The 16,278-nt window shown below is 43.2% G+C and overlaps 1 protein-coding gene across 11 annotated transcripts in view; it reads right to left on the bottom strand.

The window, feature by feature from the left end:
• LOC139263213 (gephyrin) overlaps window positions 1-16,278 on the bottom strand; it is a 903,368-nt gene that overhangs the window by 478,093 nt on the left and 408,997 nt on the right. For all 11 annotated transcript variants that reach the window (XM_070878953.1, XM_070878963.1, XM_070878956.1 and 8 more), the window contains exon 3: window positions 13,872-13,929. In XM_070878953.1, the coding sequence (XP_070735054.1) occupies window positions 13,872-13,929 (58 nt within the window). The remainder of the gene's footprint in view (window positions 1-13,871; window positions 13,930-16,278) is intronic.

Here is a 16,278-nt window from a genome sequence, read left to right as displayed (position 1 = left end):
AGAGGATCTGTAAGTAGGTGGAGAATACCGAGGATTTTTTTAGGCGCCGTTTTAGGCGCGAAAAACGGGCGCCCAGCTCAGAGGGGCGCCCGTTTTTTTTCTTGTGGAAACTTGGGCCCTATTGTATGCATGGCAATCAATGTAACGAACCGATTAAGAATGTAAAGAACAAAATGTTGCGAGATGTTGGAAATAGTGTGTCCCCAAAAGTAGCAAACGTGCGAATCGGGAGGGTAAAGATGACCTACCCCAGGTGTCCCCACAAGTTATGGGCCAGCGACCTCAGGAGGGTGAAGGCACTGATCCTGATACCCTGCCCCAGGTCTATCCCATGCTGCAGGCACCTGACGGCACTATTCGCCACGGACCTGGAAACGAAAATGGCTCCAATACACACAGTCGGCCGCCATTGCCCACCACCTGGGTGGAGACGGTGCAGCCCCCAGACCCAGTCACTACCTCGGACATGTCCGGGAGCGAAAGGTCACAACCAACGAGTTCCCCAAACAGGACCTGGAACAGCCAGGTTCCCAACACTGTTAGAGAGCAGGCAGAAGACTCTGCAGCCCTCAAAGGAGGACAGGGAGGCCACACATCTGTGGCTCTGCCCACCACTAGGCAACGGCAAAGGCCCCGAGTCCTGGCAAGGTGAGCGAACCAAGCCCACCCCACTAGCAGGGGGCGCAGCGCCGCCATCAGATGACTAGGATCCCATCCGGTTGCTCTGGGACTAGCGTCCTCGCATACCTGTACTGCTACCTCAGTACTGACCATGACTGAACCATGAATGCAATCTACCCAATCCTGGCGCACGACCGTAAAATGTAACGATTGTAAGTCACTGAACCAAGGTGTCACGATACAAACTGTAAAAAAAAAATGTTTTTTTCTTCCTTTCTTTGTACTTGCACTGTGTCTGATCCTGTATGATAATGTAACGGGCCAGCTGCATGATCTCGCTGTGGGGGGGATGGCGGGGGGAGAAATGGATGTATGTAGCCATGGACACGCACATGGATCATACCCAGAACCCACTGGAACCTCCACTGCATCATCGAACCATCCAAACTGGTAACCGCTACCCGAAGTTGTGGCAAAAGGATTTGGGGGTTAACAGGGAGAGAGCCAAGCCAAAGCACAGCCAAGGTGCAAGGGCTATTGGCACTTAAATCTGGGGAGAGCTAAGCCAGAGTACACAGTGCAAAGGTAATTGGCACAAAGGATTTGGGGGAGAGTAATGTTATATATGCAAATTATAGATATACTCTCTGTGTAGTCACTGTATAATTGCATAAGATGGAGACTTGTTTACCTGATCTGCTATCAATAAAGTTTACACTGTGTATATACATGCTGGCACCATTAGAGGGTGCAACTGGTGGAGACTGGGGTTGCCTGCTCTGGTGGCAGGGGCTGTATAAAAGGGGAGCCACCATGCGGCTGCCTCACTCTGGAGTTACGAATAAAGGACCAAGGTCACTACAGTTTGAGCACAACACATTGCCTCATGGAGCCATTCATAAGTACAGTACAGACATAATACTCTTCACAAAAAAATCAGTAACTAAAATATTTAGAAAAAAAATTACAAGACAGCCAAACATTCGAAAAGTGCCACTATGATTAATATTTTAACAGAATGGCTTCTCACAGAGGAGAGATAAACTAGATGACATTGCAAGCACAATATTTATTAGTATAATTTAAATTTTTTGACAATGCAAACATATTGATACAAGGCAATTCTCAAAATCTGTTTAAAAGATGCAAGTTTCAAGAAAGATCCAGTAGCATGCATTTCTAACCATGTAGCAGCAAACTTGAATTACATATCTGATCACAGCAACGCAACACTCATTTAGGTTTGTTTGGTCGTCCCAACATGGTCACGTTATGTATTAAAGGGTTGCAACTTTATTCCGTCTTTGGGGAGGGGCTGTGTGGAGGAGAGAGTAAGCAAAAGACTTGATATTGGGCCAGCGCTGCTTAAATTGTACCAACTATGATTAGGTCACAGAACATTAATGAATGCTCTGAAAGAATCTATGGCCCTCTTTTATCTGCCCTCCTGCTAGAATGATAATGTGCAATAGCATGTAGCTTCCAAAGGAAGAAAAATGGAAGGATGTGATATGCGTGAAGGGGTGTGGTGAAAAGGAAAAAGAACCTCCTTTGTATATTTATAAAAAGTTATTTTCTTTCCACACTACCTTCTCTATCAGTCTGCTGAAATCAGGTTTTTTCAATTTCTTCCAACGATTAAAAATAATCTCTATTTAATACACATTGCTGCAGTGGATTCCCTATGGTTACAAATCTAAGCTTGTAATATTTGTGTCATGTTACAAATTCTGGGCTACCATAGGTACCTTCTCGAGTTTTGAGAAATAAGCCGCTTCCCTAAGTGGTTCCTAGATCCTTAAGTGTCATCACGTTTATCTCTCCTCTTTGAGAAGCCATTCTGCAGATGCTGCAATAGGCTCCCTCCAGATGGGGTCTGACCAACACTTTGTACAACTGAAGCAGTACTTTTGTATTCCAACCCATTTGAGCCTTTTTTTAAAAATTACTTTTTGAACTTGTGCCCTAGCCTTTAATGATTTGTGCACATGGACCTTTATCCTTTAGCTTTTCCTCTTTCACGAGACATTAAACTAAACGTCTGCTCCCTCAGGTGTACGTTATAGATCCCATGGCATTATTCGAAGAAGAGCTGGTGAGCTTTCCTCGGTGTCCTGGCCATTACTTATCTCTCAATCAACATCACTAAAACAGATTATTTGGTCATTATCACAGTGCTGTTTGTGGGAGCTTGCTGTGCGTAAATTGCCTGCCGTGTTTCCATTACAACAGCGACTACACTTCAAAAACGACTTAATCGGCTGTAAAACACTTTGGGGAGTCCTGTGGTCATGAAAGACGCTCTTATCATTAAGAAAATATACTGATTTGTCTTTCATGGATCCAAAGTGGATGACCTCACACTTCTCCATATTGAATGTCATCTGCCATAGTTTTGCCACTCACTTCATCTGTCTATGTCCCTTTGCAACTTCATGCTCCCATCCACACAACTTACTGTGCCTCCTAATTTAGCGTCATTTGCAAACTTGGATAGACAATTTGCAATTCTTTCAAACATGTCATTAATACATATAGTGAAAAGCTGAGACCCCAATTATGATCCCTGTGAAACACCACTTGTCATTTCCCTTGTCAAAGGTCGATCAAAAAAGCTCCTGTTGAGATGAGACCAGATATGAATCATAAGTTGCTTTATTTAACAGCAAATCAGCATTAAACTCTCTTAAATCATGCAGTATAAGTTATCTTTGTGGAATAATACAAAAATAACAAACACACTACACTTACCCACATCAGTGGGTTGTCTCATTAGACTTAAACATAATAACTCTTATCTATTCTCCTGCATTCACCTTCAGAGAAAGCTTTCCCTTGCCACTTTTGTGTTTAAAAATCCCAACTGACCTCAGAGCCTGGATCTGACTGCCCACACCTCTCTGTCCATATCTTTTAGCTCCATGTGTTCGCAAGTGACGAGGAGGGTCTATGCCTGGAAAGCTCTGCAGAGGGTATCATCATCATCATAGGCGGTCCCTCATATTGAGGATGATTTGCTTCCATGCCAAAAACGGATCTAGTGCAGTCACACATTGCAGTGTGGGCGGGCCTGTGCTGCCCCTGAACCCACGCCTCTTCTGGCCCCAAACTCCCGCCTCTCCTGGGCCCCGATCGCATTGCTCCATGATCTCTCGCCACTCCTGCGCCCCAATCTTGCCGCTCCTGCTGTATCTGCCCACGCTCCAATCACCGACCGGGGCCTTGATGACGTCCAATCCAGTCGCCCTCTTCGCTGCCGTCGCCCTGCTGCACCAGCTCGCACTGTACCTTGCAGTGGCATGCCACCACTCTGCTCTAGGCTGCCGTTCGCCGCTCCTTTTCTGGCCCCGACCTGCCGCTGATGGTCTCTCGCAGGTCGGGTCCTGCCACGCTGCTCCAGGCTGCCCTTATTGAATTACTCATTTATTCCTACATTACAACAGTGAGATGTTCATTGAATACGGAGTCAGGCTAATGAATCATTTAATACTTACAATCTATGGGGAAACAGCTCAAAAACCAAACACATTAGCATTTCAACCACCTTTCACGTGAATAGATTTGCTTTAAAGCACAACTTTTAAACACACTGGTTTTTCCCCAAATCCTTTCTGTGGAAAAATGTTCAAAAAAAGTCCTGAAACTTGACAGTGTTGTAAGCTTACAGTAACATCTCCAATTCTTTTCTCGCTGTTCCATACAACAATCTTCTCCATGTTCACCATCACAATTCTCCATAATTTTATATATTTGAAAACCTGTTCTGTTCAAGCTTCAACTGAAGAACAAGTGCCACCCTGATTGCCATTCTGTCACCTCTTTCATACATTCTGGTTAGTAGAATTACTGAAATGATATTCCAAAATGTGGCCTAATATCTTGAGTGTGAATATGTTGAGGTTGTTTTCTCATTGATCCATGACCTTCAGCATTCCCTTCACCTCGTCAGTGTGTTCAAATTCCCAAATACACAAATCTAGGTGCTGGAACATGGAAGGGGCTTTTCTTCGAATTGTTTAATTTGCAGCTGCCAGCACTGGTTAGATATGAAGTGTAATGATGTACTGCAGCAACCTGTAATTAGTAGTTCACTAAAATCAGGGACATGAACCAACAAGTATATGTTTCAGTGCAGCGCAGAGTTTGATGGCATTTCTAAACCAAAGAGACATGATTTATTGATAAGGAACATCACCAAGAAAATTGAACAATTTGTTGAATATATTTCATGTTATTGTATTGAAAAGATTGCTGTGCAGCAACTTTTGATTTCACACATACTATACTGGAGAATATTTGTTATTTATGTTCGATATACAATAAAATATTAACACCGCACACAAAAAAATGTAATTTCACATGCTTCTCGAGTGTTATTTGCTGTAGCATCTGAAAGACTTCTTGGCAAAAAGTAATCCCCCAATCTTACTTTCATTGCCTAAAATAATTGCATTAAAAGCATCAAGGAGTATAATTTCAGACCAACACTGTTCCTGTATGCACTTGCACTACCTGACCCTATGGACTTCAACACAGGTATTAGCCCTATTATTGAATGGGTTAATATCCACATTGAAGAAGATTTATCACGAGTGTGCTAAACATTACGGAACGGGGCCATTTATCTAAAAAAAATGACAGAGTCCCTTGAATCTGGCCTCCCTCTCTACTAGATTGGCCCAGTGGTGTTACCTGAGGGGAGAGACCTGTCTGAGGGCTGCTCTAAAGCTGCCTGATCGGAAGAATTGTGTAGCAGGCTGGAAAATGGTGTTATAACATTTATACTACAGAAAACGTATTTCCCGTAGCAGCTTTCATGCTGTAAGATTTAATATTTCATGTCTATTAGACATGAAATATTAAATCTTGAGCAACATAGGCATACCTTTCAGCTAAAGTCCCAGACGCCATCATCACCATTACTGGGTATGTCCTGTCTCATCAGCAGGACAGACCCACCAGAGGTGGCGGCACAATGGTGTACGGTCAGGAAGGAGTGGCCCTTTGAGTCCTCAACATTGAATCCGGACCCAATTAAATCTCATGGTATCAGGTCGAACATGGACAAGAAAACCTCCTGCTGATTACCAACTACCGCCCTCTCTCCGCTGATGAATCAGTACTCCTCTATGTTGAACACCACTTGGAAGAAGTACTGAGGGTAGGTAGCAAGGGATCAGAACATACTGGATGGGGACTTCAATTTCCATCATCAACATACTGGGTGGGGACTTCAATTTCCATCATCAAGATTGGCTCAATAGTACCACTACTGACCGAGCTGTCTGAGTCCTGAAGGACATAGCTGCCAGATTGGGCCTGCGACAGGTGGTGAGAGAACCTACAAGGGAAAAACCTACTTGACCTCATCCTCATCAATCTAACTGTTCCAGATGCATTCGTTCATGGTCCATGACAGTATTGGTAGGTGTGACCACCGAACAGTCTTCATGGAGACGAAGTCCCGTCTTCACACTGAGGACACCGTGCTAAATGGGATAGATGCAAAACCATGAGGTGCTGTGGGCCATCAGCAGCAGCAGAATTGTATTCCACCACAATCTGTAATCTCATGGCTCAGTATATTCCTCACTTTACCATTACCATCAAGCCAGGGGACCAACCATGGTTCAATGAGGAGGATAGAAGAGCATGCCAGGAGTAGCACCAGTTGTACAAACATGAGGTGCCAACCTGGTGAAGTTGCAACACAGGACTACATAGATGCTAAACAGCGGAATCAGCAGAGCTAAGCGATCCCTCAACCAATGGGTTAGATCAAAGCTCTGCAGTCCTGCCACATCCAGTCGTGAATGGTGGTGGCCAGTTAAACAATTAACAGGAGCAGGAGGCATTATGAACATGCCCATCTTCAATAATGCCGGAGCCAAGCACATGAGTTTGCAACCATCATCAGCCAGAAATGCCGAGTGGATGATCCATCTCCTGTGATCCCAACCATCACAAAAGCTAGTCTTCAGCCAATTCGATTCACTCCACATGATATCAAGAAACGGCTGAGCGAACTGAATACAGCAAAGGCTATGGGCCCCGACAACATCCCGGCTGTCCTGCTAAAAAGTTACACTCCAGAACTATGAAAATAGCTGAGGATAAAGTTGAGAGAGGTCGAGAGGTTTCAGTAGATATGTTCAACCAATGTAGAGTGGCAATCAACAAATCAAGACTATAGATGTACAGTAGTGTACAAGTCAGAGGAAGTCATATTATAGTGCTCTGGTCAGACTACACTGAGTACAGTGCCCTCTTCTGGTCACTGAGATGCAGGGAAGATGTACGGGCCCTAGAGGCAGTTCAGGAAACAGTCATAGATGTCATATGTCTCAAACTGTAAGAAGTGATTAGGGCACACATACGGAAATTTCCATTTATATGTGGTTTCTATATTTTGAGTTTAAATCTATTTTAATTTACTTCATCAATATTTCAATACAAAGAGCTGTTTGAAGTTGTTTATTTAGTGCCATACCTGTGAGCTCATTTGAGGCAGTAATAGGAAATTGATTTGTTACAAAAAAGTGTGAATAGCTGTTCTTTGCTGTGGCAGTTTGGTTACTGTCTAAATTAAGACAGTATAAATTAGAATTCAGTGGAGTTTAACTTTTGGGTTGCCAATTCTGGTGGGACGTATTCCTGGAGGGTTGATCATGTGGTATCTAATCATGTAATTTCTGATCACATGAAATTTGATCACATGACTTTGGATCACATCATTTGCCCACTGTTTGCAAATGTTACTGCATTGTCCTCAGGTGAGCATCTCAGTATCACCAAGGGCCAAATAAAATATTTGAATCTTTTTGTTTGGTAGAATACAAATATTTTGGTGAGATGAATTACAATATAATTTATAAACCAAAGCAAGAACGCAAAAGAATGGTAAGTAATGTTTAAATAAAAATGACTCCTGTGAGGTTTCTACACTATCGATCGCAATGAGAAGCAGCAAGTACATTCCACTGATTCTACAAAAACATCAATACAAGTAACTTCAACCAAAGATCTCATGCAATTTTATGACTTGTTTCAATAAATAGCAAGTTATAAAAATAAAACCAAATTTGCATACCATATCCCACCACAGAAATCTAGCTTTAAGTTGGTGAGGCTCAGTACATAGGGACAAGCAGCAAAGCTGTCTGACTCCTGTAATAAAAGACATTATACAACAGTGAACTGCCCCTCTCCCACCGGCCAGGTTAGTCTGCCCAGGGATTGCGGCTGGTGACTCCTCTCCCTCCTTCAGTTACTGGAGACTGGGTCACATTTAAAGGGCACATCATCTGCTTCCCCTAACTCAGCTCCAACAAATTATAATGCCAACAAAGCCTCTTGATGTGTGTGTGATGTGGGCCATTAAAGGGCGGCACTTTTGCAATAAGTGTCAGGGAACTGGGCTTGAGCAGCAATCAGAGAAGGGAAGGGGTTTCTGGATTGTACTCTCCAGAATGTTGTCATCTGAATATAGACAGTGGCAGACAGTTCAGAATATGGACAGTGTAAAAAGAAAGAAGGGATTGACCATCATAGGGACAGCAGAGGGAGACAGGACAAACAGATGCAGGAAAACCCCAAGTTACTGGAACTATCTGGACAAATATGAAGTAAACATCGACAGCAACTCAGAGGAGGGTGATCTTAAGTCACACGGTGGGAGAAGCTATGGCAGCAGAGGGTAGGCAGTCTCCCTCGATCCAACTATTGACTCACATTCTCGCTGAAAAGCTGCATGATGGCAGAATGGTGAAGAATAAGGACATCATGGCAGTTCACAGTGTTCCACGCCTTAATATGAAGAATCCGCTGTTATGCATCACATTAAGTGAATGGAATCCCTTGCCATTGATGTAAGTCACAGGGTACTGAGTTACACGTGGGTTCCATCAATCGCCCCCTGCGCCCTTGGGAAGCTAGTGATTCTGATATGCAGCAGGAGTGGCGAGGTCTGGGCGAAGGAGCGGCAAGAGATTGTAGAGGGACATGATCAGGCCCAGGAGAGGTGAGAGTTCAAGGCCAGAAGAGGTGAGGGCCCAGGGGCAGCGCGAACCAGCCCACACTGCGATGTGTGCGCACACTAGACCCGTGCAGCAGAGCAGGTCTCCAGTCGTCTTGGTTAATCCTTGCCATTGGATCAAGACCTTGCTCTGTCAAGCCCGTGTGGTGGCTGGTGTGCAACGGCCACCACACGTTAAAAAAATCCACGCACAGGCAACTTCCACCCTTCGGGATGTAGTCCAGGACCTGGAATATTAGGTCCTTCATTGAAACACCTGTGAACTCACCCTTTTTTGGCATGGAAGCAAGTCATCCTCATTTCAAAAGACTGCCTATGATGATGAGAACTGCATGACCCACTATCTTTGTTCCACTTGTGACATTCCATAAGTTTGAATTCTGGTGCCCTGCAATGGAGGACATCTGCGATCTGGCAAATTCAAGCCCTTACAGCTCTCTGGCTTACACTGCAGAAGTCCCCTGTGGCTGACTGAAAGCTTCCAGACCTGTAGATGTTTAGGGCCATTGTACCATACTGCTTGATGAATAATAACCTATGGGAAGGAGACTGAAGCTTGAGGTCATGCTGAAGACTTACACAAAGATAGCTTCCTTTGTGATGTGCAGTCTATGGACGCATAGCTCCTCCGACAGGTCCTGCAATGACATGTAGACTCTCGGGAGTGGGGGGGGGGGGGCGGGAGGGGGGGGAGGGTGCGGGTAGATAATAGTGGATAAGGTGCTGTCTCCTGCCTCTGTTGCTCCTCTTCTTTTTCCATGATGATATTGAACAGGTGTATGTCTACTATTGGGAAGACCATTTTAACTGCTGGAACCTTCTAGAAATTGGTGCCAAGGGCTGTTCGAAAAATCTCTGGCTCAGAGACTGACCGCTCTTTGGTTAAGTTTAGTGGTGGTCTCAGTGACAAAAATAATCATGTGAAAACATCTGTAAAACTACAAACAGCTGAATTATGCCAATATCGGGTGGCCTACTGTGTCTCAATTTTTGGGCATAAATCAACAGCATCGCATTGTTTGCCTAAATGCAGGAACCTCACATTCTTTTGCATTGGTGGCAGAGTTAAGTTAATGAGCGGCAGATATATCTAGGAAGTGGCGGAAAAGATCAAGGAAATTTACGGGTAGTGGAGATCCAACTCGAAAGAGGCGTAAATAAGTTGCACACAAATTTCCGTGGGAAAAATAGCGCAACTCTACTTTTATGCAAAGTTTCATTGAAAAGTTCCTGGAAATTCCAGAACTGTTTCCTAATTTAGTATTCTTAGCACTTTCTTTGCAAATTTGTACAGTACTCCCTCTGGCCCTATATCTGTGATTGTTGTACACAGTGAACGGTAGCAGGTCGGGGCTATAGAGCTGGAGCACCGGGCCCTGGAACATCGTGGGCGAAGGTACAGGGCCCAGACGAGCCGAGGGCCCAGGGGCAACACGGGCCTGCCCACACTGCAATATGTGCGCGCACTAGATCCGTGCAGCAGATCAGATCTCCATCGTCCTGGTTCGACCCTTGCCACTGGATAAAGGCCTAGCTCTGTCCAGCCCGTGTGGTGGCTGATGTGCAACGGTCACCACATGTTAAAAAAATCCACGCACAAGGCATCTTCCAGCCCCTCAATTGGAGTTCAGGACTGGAACATCCGGTCCTTCATTGAAACATCTGTGAACTCTCGTGGAAGCAAATCATCCTCGTTCGAGGGACCGCCTATGATGATGATGATGATGATGAACGGTAGCGGTCCCAGAACAGAACTATGTGGGACACCATTTCTAACCACTGTCACTCTTCCAGATTATTTGGATTTTCCTTGTCCCCCTGCCTTCCCAGTTTCAATGAATTTTCACTTCCCTATATTTGTTTTGCCTGTTCATTAGGTCTCTTCCTATTTAGATGTAGCCTATCCATGCTGAATAGTTACCATCCTCTGCAGAACTGGTGTCAACGCCCCCTAAAACAGCAACTCTCTTCTTGTTACCACCCTTTTAGCTATGTGTTGAGCTCCCTACTCTTCCTATCATTCCCTATTCTAACACCTAGCTGGCGAAGTAATCCAGAGATTACCATTCTTGAAGTTCTGCTCTGAAATCTGCTTCCTAATCTCCATTCTTGAAATTCAGGAACAGCTTAAGCTTTCCCACCATCAGCACCTTTTGAAGGTCACTAGCATCTGTTGACTCACTCTCAGCCATTGTTTGCCCCTTGCATTGTCATGCATGCAGAAAATTAATTAGTCAAGTATTTTTAGCACTGGCATTACATACAAGCAGTGTATATAAAGCAGTTTAAGTAAATCCATGCGAAAAATGCCATTATGACCTACCAAGACATATACAAACACTGATATTAAAGGACTGTTTATTGCAGCCAGCAAATAGGCACAGCAATATGAAAAGTGTTTCAAAATTATTAACCATGCAAAATAAGCATCACTGCTAAAGAACTACTGTAAGATATCTGCTGCATCAAATAGCATAAAATATTATCACATTTTTATTCGTGATTTGTATGATTGATCAAGACAAATGTTTAAGAGTTTGTACATTAAATTTATCAGTCACATTTTGCTTAGATTTGATTGTATGATTCAGAGCCGGACAGTATTTTCTGCTTATACTTATTATCCATGGATGATAAGATAATGTAATCATCTTATAAGCATATTTTTACCTTTTTTTTTAACGCTAGAACAAAATCAGCTACTAACCGTTTTGATAACCAAGTTCTGACACTGCTCCGATCTTTGTTAACAGGGATTGATCTGGGCAGACATTTCAATGGCTTAATAAGGCACAACATAACTGGAAGGATTTCTTTATTTCAATTTCATGCTCGTCACAACTACTTCTTAGACCAACAGTGGAAAAATACATCTAATGACATTGCAGTACTTCTCAATATTCCAAGAGATGAGAATTTACAAAGTTCTACAGTCCACTTGCACCTAATCTATTTTTTAAACTGGAGTTAGTTAGATCAATATTCCAAGATATTCCTTCACACCCTGTACCTGTCCATCATTACTTCACATGCAAGTACACAAACAGAAAGCACAATGATTCGTTCAGATCTGGTTCTAATATTTTAATATACACATTATCAAAAACTGTGAACCATGACCATCATCATCATCATCATAGGCGGTCCCTCGAAACGAGGATGACTTGCTTCCACGCCAAAAAAGGATGAGTTCACAGGTGTTTCGAATGAAGGACCCGAACTACATCCTGAAGGGGTGGAAGATGCCTGTGCATGGATTTTTTTAACGTGTGGTGGCTGTTGCACACCAGGCACCACATGGGCTTGACAGAGCTAGGTCTCGGTCCACTGGCAAGGATTACCCAAGACGACTGGAGACCAGCTCTGCTGCACGGACCTAGTGCGCACACATATCGCAGTGTGGGCTGCCCCTGGGCCCCTGGCCCCAAACTCACGCCTCCCCTGGGCCCCGATCATGTCCCTCTACATTCTCTTGCCGTTCCTTCGCCCCGACCTCGCCGCTCCTGCTGTATCTGCCCACACTCCAATCGCCGACCTGGACCTTGCTGACGTCACTCTTCGCTGCACCTCCTGCACCAGTTCGCGCTGCTCCCCAAGGTGGATAATTATGTGTTGGCTACCAATTATTTTTTGATCTCAAGTTTCCAGAACAATGTGACCACCTAAACTATGCTCTCTCTCTCTCTCTCTCTCTTCTGCACATTAAGTGATTCAATACCTGTCTATTAAAGTCATTCCAATATTCTGCAGCTGGAGTATTGTGTCCAATTCTGGGTACCACATATTAGGAAGGATGTCAAGGCTTTGGAGAGGGTATAGAGGAGATTTACAAGAATAATACCAGCGATAAGGGACTTTCGTTATATGGAGAGAAGCTGGAATTGTTCAACTTAGAGCAGAAAAGGTTAAGGAGAGATTTAATACAAGTGGCCAAAATTATGAAGGATTTTGATAGATTACAGACGGAGAAACTGTTATCACTGCCTGTTGGGTCGGTAACCAGAGGATACAGATTGAAGGTAATTAGCAACAAGAACCAGAGGGGAGATGAGGAGAGTTTTTGCACATCGAGTTGTTGTGATCTGGAATTCAATGCCTGAAAGGGTGATGGAATCAGATCCAATAGTAACTTTCAAAAGGGAATTGGATAAGTAAGTACTTGCTAGGCTATGGTGAAAGAGCAGTGGAGTGGGACTAATTGGATAGCTCTTTCAAAGAGCCGGCACAGGCACAATGGGACAAATGGCCTCCTTCTGTACTGCATGATTCTATGAACCCTACAATCTGCAACATTCACTGCTGTAGCTAATTCTGGGCTGTTCAAAAGTGGATTATGCATTCTTCAAACTGACATCATGCAGTCAACCAACTGCACGGTATCTTACAAAATCTGAGTAACATAGTTCAGCAGAAAACATTAGGGACTAGAAATTCAGTTGGTTAGCGCCACCTGTTAGCGCCCCAGAGGAATTTTGTCCTGCGTATACACAGTGAAGAGTATGTGATCTGGTTAATTTGGCCTTAGAATTCGGGTAATTAAAAATTCAGGTTTGCTCTGTATCCAAGCTCTGGAAACAAGTCCAGTGCATTGGTAAGGAAAATCTCGACATCACCAAAAAATTGGAGTTGTGCTCTCTACTGCTGTGAGGGACCCAGAACCATACCACAACTGAAATGCTGGAGAATCAGAAAAGAACACAGTGAGACAAACAGGACAAAGTATACAGTCAGACATTATCCCTGCCAATACTTCAGCATTTGCTGTCAAACACTAAAGTGCAAACTACAGAATGACGACTGCCGAACTGTCCATGTGGGTGTAGAATTGCCATGTTATGAAACTGAAGGGACACACGTCAACACTGCCACATTTCATGAAGTAATGGACCATGATCATCATGTAGATAAAACAGCCCCACTCAACAATCACATGGATCTAAAGCTATATAGCCATACATCATTTTAACATCTTCAGCGAATCAAATGTAAAATCATCAAGATTTTCATTAACAAAATGAAGAGGACCAGGAAAGAATTGTTACCTGGCTTGGTAATTAAAGCAGGCCATTTTTGTGAAATTGCACTAAAACGAATTACCATGTGAATTTGAAAAGTTGTTATACTCTGTTGAAAATTGCCAAGTATAGATTCACAGGAATCAACCAAAGTCAAGTGTGATCCAGCCCTTCAGAAACAAATAAAATTAGTCAATTACCTTGATTTCATCAACCTCATCGGGTACTATCTTGTATGCAGATACTGTTCCTCCCAACCTACAAAAGAAAGATATGATGATTTTAGTTAAGTTTGCCTTTAGACTATTCACATTGTCTGCACAGAGATTAACCACTAAAGAGATTTGCTGACTGTGGCAAACTTCAGAGTACAATAATGTTCTTCCAGGGTGCTGGATCATAATAAATGCAATTTTTAATTCAAATTATTTTTGAAATTGTGGGCGTTTAATTTCTTTCTCCAATTCTCTTCAGACATGACTGCCTGGATTGAGTGTTGAATTCACAAGGCCAGGATGAATAGTGCCTAACACATTGATGTATTAACATGCTGAAGCTTGAATAGGTGGGTTGTAAACTCCCAGATGCAATTTTGCATAAATTAAAGTATGGAGGTCAATGGTCATATTGACAGACACAGACGTTTACAAGCTCATACTCAACTGAAGAATGTTATGTGATATTGCAAGTGAGGGTGGGGGAGAAAACAGAGAGAACACCTGAGAGGGAGGGAAAGGGATGATAATGAGAAAGCAAGAGAATAACATTTTAAAAGTATAGAAAAATAAAACAAAACATTGGAGACTGACTTTGCCTATTGACACAGCGTAATGGGGCCAGACAATGATTAAAGCAGATAGAAAAATACACCTTTTGAAATAAAAAGCAATACTTGTAATTTGGATTGTGTGTAAGAGGCCTCACTGCCACAGTACAGTATGACTTGCTGACTAATAAAAATTATGGGAGGGTGAAATCGTTCTGGTGGCAATGTTTTCACATGTGTTGTATCAGTTTATCAGATAGGATTGTTAAATCTGCTGCATTAGTACAGAAATATTTTTGTTCTTTATCCAGTTATAAATAAATACTGAACATCATGATAATCAACTGCATATATTACATATAATACATTAATCTGCTTCTGTGAAGATCATCTTTTGTCAAGGACAAAGCAGCAGTTGCCATCACAAAAATGCACCAAAACCAGAACAAAACATGCTACAATGAAACAGTACATATACCAGGGAGCAATTTTAGTGTCGTAATCAAAGTGAAAACTTCAGACAACACTTACAAACTGCTCATGCATTGCTCTTGTGGTTTATGATACCATCAAAATCCCTTTCAATTAGATTACTCTGTTGTAATTACTTCCAGGTAATCTTAATAAAATGAGTGCTGTCAAGATCATTCAGAAGCTCCATTTTACCTCAAGTTTATAACATATCAAAACATGAGTTGGTCTACAGCTGTCAAAGTGTCAGTACCTGTACTACTATTCCCTCTTTGAAACCATTGGCTAGAAATGCACCAGTTCAAAACTGATCATTCCTGGGAATACTTTGTGTACTCTCACACTGCGGTACATGAAATTTGTTGACAGTAAGAACATTTAACCAAATTTCATGACATTTCTAGAGGAATCTAACCATAGGCATTTTATCACCATCAAAACACGTTCCCTGGAAGGCAGGCACTATGTAGGTTATAAGATGAACACTATGCTGAATGTCCAGCAACACAAAAACAACATGGAAGTGTGTGAATCTGAACCAAACCATTTAACAGAGTGCTACAGTGCAGAGCTTTATACTGAGGATTTGATGTACAATTTAACACGACGATTTATATTCTATTTATGTAAAATAAGTCAGTTACATATACAACACTGACTCCCCCCTGCTGCCCCACCCTCCAATTACAACTTAAATCTCCTCTGTCGTCCAGCTCCATGGGACTGCTCTTGCTTATTTCCACCCTTAACTATCCAATTGGAAGCCAGAGGATCTCTCCCAATGGTTTCTCCTTCCAGCTCCCACTGCCACCAGCGGAGTCCCACAACAATCCATCCTTGCCAGCCGCCTTCTTCCTCATCCACATGCTGGCATTTGGTGACATCATCTTCACGCATGGGGTCAGCTTTCACATGTATGGCCATGACACCCAGCTCTACCTCTTCACCACCACCTTTCAAACTCTCCACCATGCCTTTTAATGAGCCAAAACCTTCTCTAGTAGAACACTGAGGCCATGAGCCGCGCATGCGCAGTATCTCTTCCAGCAGCAGGAGCTGGGGAGCGGCCCTCAACAGATCACCAAAACTTGTTAAGTGGCCCTCCAGCCCAAATAATTGCCCACCCCTGACCTACATCTATCTTTATTTATTCATTCATGGGATGTGGGTGTCGCTGCCATGGCCAGAATTTATTGCCCATCTCTGATTGCCCTTGAGAAGGCAGTGAGTCGCCTTCTTGAACCATTACAGTCCGTGTGGTGAAGTCACTCCCACATTGCTGTTAGGGAGAGAGTTCCAGATCTTGGCCCAGCGAGGCTGAAGCAACAGCGATACATTTCCAAGTCAGGATGGTAAGGGAACTTGGATGT

The sequence above is a fragment of the Pristiophorus japonicus genome, chromosome 4 (genome assembly GCF_044704955.1).
Source record: "Pristiophorus japonicus isolate sPriJap1 chromosome 4, sPriJap1.hap1, whole genome shotgun sequence".
In the NCBI taxonomy this organism is placed as follows: Eukaryota; Metazoa; Chordata; class Chondrichthyes; family Pristiophoridae; genus Pristiophorus; species Pristiophorus japonicus.
The sequence above is the reverse complement of the archived record's forward strand: the minus strand, read 5'-3'. Positions and strand labels throughout refer to the sequence as shown.